Source organism: Canis lupus, chromosome 21 (genome assembly GCF_011100685.1).
Source record: "Canis lupus familiaris isolate Mischka breed German Shepherd chromosome 21, alternate assembly UU_Cfam_GSD_1.0, whole genome shotgun sequence".
Lineage (NCBI taxonomy): Eukaryota > Metazoa > Chordata > Mammalia > Carnivora > Canidae > Canis > Canis lupus.
In genome coordinates, this window is record NC_049242.1 from 31,970,563 (window position 1) to 31,978,215 (window position 7,653).

The 7,653-nt window shown below is 39.0% G+C and overlaps 1 protein-coding gene across 1 annotated transcript; it reads right to left on the minus strand.

Annotated features, from left to right (window-relative positions):
• Positions 1–2,185: 2,185 nt before the first annotated feature.
• On the minus strand, positions 2,186–3,154 carry OR10AB2 (olfactory receptor family 10 subfamily AB member 2). Its single transcript, NM_001388747.1, is given in 1 exon segment — positions 2,186–3,154. A coding segment is annotated over 1 exon segment (969 nt).
• Positions 3,155–7,653: the final 4,499 nt, after the last annotated feature.

Below are 7,653 nucleotides of genomic sequence, written 5' to 3' on the forward strand. Positions count from 1 at the left end.
TGATTGGTTTGCATATGTTAAAACCATCTTGCATCCCAGGGGCATATCTCTACTTAGTCAAAATTGAGACTTAAATCATGAGATGAAAAAGTTGAAGATGATTATATGCAGAAACAGAGACTTTCATGTTAATTAGGAGACCTTTATGAAAACAGAATGGTGAAGTTTGTGAATGGCTGGTCAGAGAACTTCTAACCAAATTTTTATTCAGTGTCAAAGAATGGGACCTGGAGACCCAATAGGCTCTGACACCACCTATAATCAATGAAGCTATGATTTGTATCCTAGTTACAAACCCTTTCGAAGCTCTCTTCACCTGTATTCACTCTAGCACAACCTCATGCTTCCTCTCTTTTCTTTCTCTTTTTTTTTTTCATGCTTCCTCTCCTGAAATTGTTCTTTCTTTACAGGGTTTTCTTCCAAGATGTTTTGCTTCCATTCTGGAATCTTCACTCGACCCATCAACTTTACAAAGAGCTCATTCTCTACCTCTTCATTTTAACTAAACCTGTTGTCTGAGAGGGACACAACTGCTTCTCAGTTTTGTCAAAAGGAAGTTGCTCATTTCCCTATGCTACAGGCACCAGCCACAAGGTTGATAATCTCCTAGCTTCTTACTATATTTCTAAGTCATTTTTTGCGTATTTATAATAAAACGTTTTCCTCATTGGCACCAATCTTATCCAGCTATGAAACAATATACAGTTGACCCTTGAACAATGCAGGGCTTAGGAACACAGTCAAAAGCCACGTGTAACTTTTGACTCCCCTCAAAACTTCATTCGGGTACCTGGGTGGCTCAGTTGGGTAAGCTCCTGACTTCCACTCATGTCATGATCCCAGGGTCCTGATATCAAGCCTTGCATCAAGCCCCACATGTTGCCCCACAAGGGGTTTCATGCTCCTGGCTCAGGGAGGAATCTGCTTCTCCCTCTCCCTCTGCTCTTTCCCCTGCTCATGTTCTCTTTCTTAAATAAATGCATTTTTTTAAAGTCAACAGATATTTTGTATGTTATATGTAGTATATGCGGTATTCTTACAACAATCTAGGGTAGAGAAAAGAAAATGTTAAAATCATAAGGGAAGAAAAAAATACATTTACAGTACTGTATTTATGAAAAAGTCCCCACGTAAGTGGATCTGTGCGGTTCAAACCAGTGTTGTTCAAGGGTGAACTGTACTATTGTCCTCAGAGTCTTTCACTAACTACTCGATTTCTTCTCATGTATTAGTAGGTTTCCACCAGCCTCTTCATCTTGTCCACATCTCAGTCCCTCAGGCCTCCAACACTGCCAATTTCACACGATGTGGCTGTGCCATTAGACAATGTGAACTCAAAATGCCTAAACTCCTTACAGCATCTAACAAGTTCCACAATCCACATGAGAATCTTACTACAATGACCTTAATTAGATTCTTCAATTATATATAGCACCTTCCACTTCTGTGATTTTCTTAAACTAGAAGCTATTGATTTTCATGCTCTAACTCAAATAGCATTTGAATTATCTGCTTTTTGAGGACTTCAGAAAGTTAATTATGAAACGATCTAGCCTACTCCTTTCCTGGGGAATAGAAAGAATAGCTCTTTGGCAGACTTTTTCTATATTATTCCTGAAATTTGGCATATTAAAATGTCTCTTTTGCAGTAATTTTCATCAGTTTATTTTTTCCAGGAATTCATACATTCCCATCTAGTTTCCTGATTTCTCTGAATAGAGTTGAATAAGGTCATTCTTAAAATTCCTTGAAATTTCTCTGTATTGTGGTCTTTTACTCATTTCAAGTCTAAATTGTGTTTGCAGTTTCTCCTTTTTTGATTTAGTAGATTAGTGATTTTCCTTTTCATTTGCTCACTCTCCTTTTCATTTTTTCCTCCTTTTCCATTTTAGAATAATTTTTTTCCTTCTTCCAAAAGCAACAAGTCCAAGCTGTTTTCGATATGTTTACTACATACATATGTGCATGTGTATATATGTATGCATGTATAGGTATATATGTACATATATATGTAATAACATTTTAAAACATTTTTCTCATTTTAAAATATTTGTAGTAGAAAAGGACTGAGACCAGTGTATATCAGGCAGTTAGAATGCCCTTTAAATGCTTTGTACACAAAGTGATGATTCTATTGGAAATATTCCACTTTTCCCACTTTTATTTATCAAGAGTCTGCACATTTTTAACTGTCCGGTGTTCGTTTATTCACCATCTGAGGGATGAACCTATCTGTCTTGCCTAGAACCTTCCTTAGGGCAGTCTGCATTTCTTTGTTTCTGAGACTATAAACAATCGGGTTAAGCAGAGGGGTCAGCACCGTATATGTGACAGCCATCAACATGTCCTCACGGAACAAGTCCCTGTCCTTGGGCCTCAAGTAGACAAAGCCAGCAAATCCATAATGTATGCACACCACAGTGAGGTGGGAGGAGCAAGTGGAAAAGGCCTTATACCTCCCCTTGGCAGAGGGCATCTTCGCAACGGTGGATGCAATGAAGACATAGGACATCATAATAAAGACAAAGCTGCCCACCAACACAAAGGCAGTGAATGCAAAAAGAACCATTTTTTGAAAAAAGGTGTAATCACAGGCAAGGCAGACCACAGGTGAGATATCACAGAAGAAGTGCTGGATGATGTTGGAGTCACAGAAAGACAAGTTGAATACAATGATGACGATGCACAGAGAAACCAGGAACCCAGCCATCCAAGAGGCCATGAGGAGCTGAAAGCAGATCTTATGGGTCATCAAGATGGGGTAGTGCAGCGGGTTGTGAATGGCAATATAACGGTCATAGGACATGGCAGCCATGATGAAGCAGTTATTGGCTCCCAAGCCAAAGAAGAAAAACATCTGTGTGGCACACTCAGGAAGAGAAATGGTCTTGCAGTCTGCTAGCAAGTCCACTAACATGCGGGGTATGATTGCCATCGTGGTACACGTTTCTGAAAAGGACAGGCCGCAGAGGAAAAAGTACATAGGGGTGTGAAGGTTGTGACTGAGCCTGATGGCCACCATTACGGACACATTTGCGGCTAGGATGGTCACATGGGAGAAGAAAATCATCACAAAGAGGAGAGTCTGCAAGTCTGGGAAACTGGAAAACCCCCACAGAAGGAATGTGCTCACTGTGGTATGATTGCCCATCATTCAATAGGCTCAGTAACTTTCTCCCACAGGTGTAGACATTCTTGAGGTCAAGATTCAAGATTATAAAAAGCACTGAGGTCACCTGGCCTTTAATCCAGGGCTCCTGGGCGATGACAAGACAACTCTTAATATAGAGAGCGTTGGAAATGGGAGTTCAATGCACCTGGCTGAATTCAAAGCCAGAGTGATGAGGAAAAAAATTCTAGTAGGAGAATCTGTATAAATACCCTAGAGTACACTGAAAAATTATTCGAGGAACCCCTTCATTTATCATCCCTTTCTGTCCCCTACAGTCAGAATCTGCAAGAGAGAAATATGAAGGAAAAAATGCTTATCTTCTCACCTACAGGTATATGAGAAGTAACAGGTAAAAAATGCTTATGTGATCTAATCCTAGCTTGGCGTACAGAAGTGCCTAATGATGTTGACTGAATAATACTACTTTAAGAGGTAAAAGATTTTGAATGGCTTCTAAACATTCTTGGAATCTCTAGAGTTGCTCTGCAGAAGGCAGTGGCTACTTAGCTAACAATTATGCAAATGAGTAGATCTAATAAATGAATTCATCATCTTGAAGTTTGTCCTGGTTTCCTATTTACGACAGTAAGCTGAAGCAGGAGGTGTCAATAACTGTCTCCCATTCAGGCAGATCTTAGAGGCAACATGGTTATGGAGAGACTATCCCATCCTGGATGGCTTATTTGTGTCCATAATGTCCTGATGAATTCTTGAGCTTTCAGGAAAAATTCCAGGACGTTTTCAAACTGAAAGGAAAGGGCTGCCTTGCAGCGCGGCTATTATAGAACTCAAGTTCTTCAGGTTCTTTTCATCACTTCTTAAACTATCCACTCTGTGTGTGAGATGACAGGATGAAAGTCACCCAGAGACTTCCCATACAATGTGGGGTTTGGTTTCAGGCACTATTGTCTGGGAAGGAAAGGAAAACAATGAGAAGACATCAGTATGGAGTTGAAGGTTGGGGAAAGAATGGTAGGGACACACATTTTGTAGGATCCACAAAGCTTGAGGAGAATAAAAGAAAATATATCTTTAGCTGAAAAGTGTGTATGCTCTTCGTGTACTGAATTAGTGGGTCAAAAAAATACAAGGGAGTAATCAGGTAATGAGTATTAACTCAGCATCTGAAATATGCTGGTCTATATGCCATGCATTTGATAGAATTTTTCTCACCAAATTTCTTCCTGCAACTCTATGTGGTACATATGTTGATCCTGATGTTACAAAAATTGACACTAAGATTCAGGTTGCTTAATTGGTTATCAAAAGCCAATACATTAATCCCACAAATATTTATTTGATCACATAACACACAATTGCCATAACTGCTCCTATAATAGAAAGCATATCTGGGTCACCAGGGGAGTGTTCTCGAGAGTTCCATAACCACACATCCATCCCAAGTTTATGGCAGATGTTTCCAAAAGGAGAAAAGAAAAACTTCAGGAGAAATTGGCATGTGTAGGTTTTGAAACTGCTGTGATTCTGCTACTTTCTTTTTTCATTTGTATTGATTATAAATCCTTCTTTCCTCATAATATTCCAGGGAACTAGTGCTCCCCCCCAAAAAAACTGACTTTAGGCAAAAGATCTTTGTTATTTGATTACATTTATAAGCTTTCTATTGATATTTATTCTTTTTACAGTTCTCTCATATCTCATCATTTCATTTCTCTGTAAACCTGTTCTTTGAGAATATGTCAAAATGGCATCATGCCCATTACTTCCAGTCACTCTCCAAGGGAAGAGTTTGAAGGAGATGTTTTCTGGCTCAGGGTTTTGTGATCAATTCACCCTCCTTGGGCTACACCACTTCTGTAGACTGAAAGAGACATCATAGAATTCTTTTCCTGAAAAACCCCTTTCCTGGTTTATCTATGCCCCCACCCTTGCTAGAGATCTCATGGATTTAGTAGGTCTAATTTCTCTGAGTTAGCAGTAAGATCTACAAGAATTTGAGGATGTTTCTTGATGTAAGCCACCTGGCAGACTCTTTATTGTCCCACCACCATTTCGAATCCCTGTACTGTGGACACTGTAAACCAGTCTACCTCCCAAGATGTACATCAAAACCATGGCCAATCTGGGGACTGCTGGGACCATGTGTGTCACTCATCATTCCCCACCAGCCTGAAATGGAGAATTTTCCTGGCAGCTATGCTTAATTTGTGTCCATGGGGCAATGTTCAAAGGTAAATATTTATAACCAAGTTTTGGGAAAGTGCATTTAACTTTAACTTTAACTTTAACAACCCAATGAGAGTAAAATTCAACTTTGAGTCAGGTTTTCTACAGTTTTCAGAGAAGATATTGATATTTTAGTGGGAAAATAAAAGAGTGTTTTATTGACTTACAGGTATGAATTCTGATAGGAAATTTAATAAAATATACATAATTTAGAGGTTCATAGGTTTATTTTCTCTGATTGTAAATGGCTTTCTGAGCTCATATATATGTATATATATACATGCGTGTGTGAGAAAACTTATTTCCTTGGTTCTTTAAATGAGGCTATATTATATCCACCAAAGAAATGCTTGTTTTTAAAAATCACAGCTGTTAAATGTGAAGCCCAATGGTCACACCAAATGGTCAAAGGGAAAAATATATGTGGAGTGGGGAGGAGGACACGTAAAGAATCAAATGACCAATGGTTTATAGTGAAATGTACAATTACATAATAGGCAAAATACAGAAATTGCAGGACAGTATAAATGCTTTTTATTCTTTCCTGCTTAATTCTTTTGATACAATAAAATAATCAAATTGGCCTTCAAATTAGACCTGGAATTAGTAGGGTCTATTTTGTAATGGGGTAGGGAATTGAGCAGAATTAAAGGAGCCTCTGTTCAAACCCAAGCTTTACTTCTATTCCGTTCCTATGTGCGAGTAACCACTTTTCTCCTCTATAACGTGGCCGTAAATACACCTCCTTGAGGGGCTACAAAGCTATGCACATACACTTACCAGATAAGTGCCCAGTACCTGCTAGTTCCATTACCATTTGCTAAAACATCACATGATGTAGGGGCAACTTTTCCAGCAGAGGCTCAGCAACACTTGCCTGCTCACAAGTTACCTGTAACACTGTACCTGCTCTTCTGCTTAAGCAGCTGTAATGAAGTCCATCCCTCTCCGGCTGCACACTTGCCTTGGGGTGGAGTTTGTTTCTGCAGCTCTCTAGCCTTTCGTTGCTTCATCTGTGTGCTAATTGTGCCAGGAATAGAAAACAACAGGCTTTATCTCCATCCAGTTGTACCCTTAGTATATTCAGCACATTTATCAACCCCCACAACTACTTTATTATTGGTGGATAGAGCACAATGTTCATGATAAATAGAAATAAAATAAAATTCCCATCTTATGTCAAAGAAGAGTCCCATTCAAACTCTTAAAAAGAAGAAAACAGTAAGCTGTATGAGTAACTTATGCTCCTGCACTGTTTTATACAATTCTTTCTCTAATGTCATTTAGGGATTAGTGTTTAAGGCAATTTGCCCCTTAAATGATAGTGATGAGTTCACTCTGTCTGAAATTACAAGGTCTCTTATATCCATAGGGTAGTATCTCCTCTATGCCTTACGGTTGGAGCTGAGTTCCATAAACATTCCAAAGAGAGTTTTGTGGTCACCTGAGACTGTTACCCCTTGACACTGCTTGGAGTTTCTTGCTTTCCATTAGATACCAAGAGGATTGTTCTCTGTGGACCTAGAGCTCATTGTGATGTCCACAAAACATTGTTTTCATTTTGATCTAGCATAGTGATTTTTCAATGAGGTTGCTCTTACATGAAAAAACAAATTAAGTATTTGAAATTCAACTTGTTCAAATACATTTTGGAATATGAACAACTCCCTCAGTTATTTTACTTGCTGCTCAATGCCATTATTTTCATAGTTTTGAAAATATGTCAAGTCCTGGAGGTCTTCTCTCCTATATGCAGGGCTAGGAAGGGAACCTATCATACAGCCTGTTGCCCGGGGAATCAGTCAGAAGAAAGGTGGGGGAAAAGGATGAATACAGAATGATTGTCGTAAGTGCTTCCTCATGAAGTAGCTCCTCTGTAGAAGGCTTTGTTGAAGAGGAAAATCCGTTGAAATTTAAATGTCCATTGACTACAGTGCCACTCAAATTTTTTTCCCAGTATTTCATGAAATTTTTAAAGCATGAAGACATGCTGTATCAATTATCTTGTCAGCATCTGTGTATCCAGTCTATAGATTGTTCTGAGTATTATACTGTAGTATAATAAACAACCCCCCCCCAAATAAATAAACAAACATCCAAACAATCCCAAATCTTACTGGACTTAACTGAACTCCTGCAGGCTGGGCAAAATAGGGATAACAGATACATGGAACATCTTGTTCATTCTGATATGGATGTTGATGGTTAGCTGTTGTCTGAGAACTTATATTGGGATTCAGCCTTTCTGCATGTGCATGGTGACTGGGTACTATGGGTGAGTGTTCCATGACAGC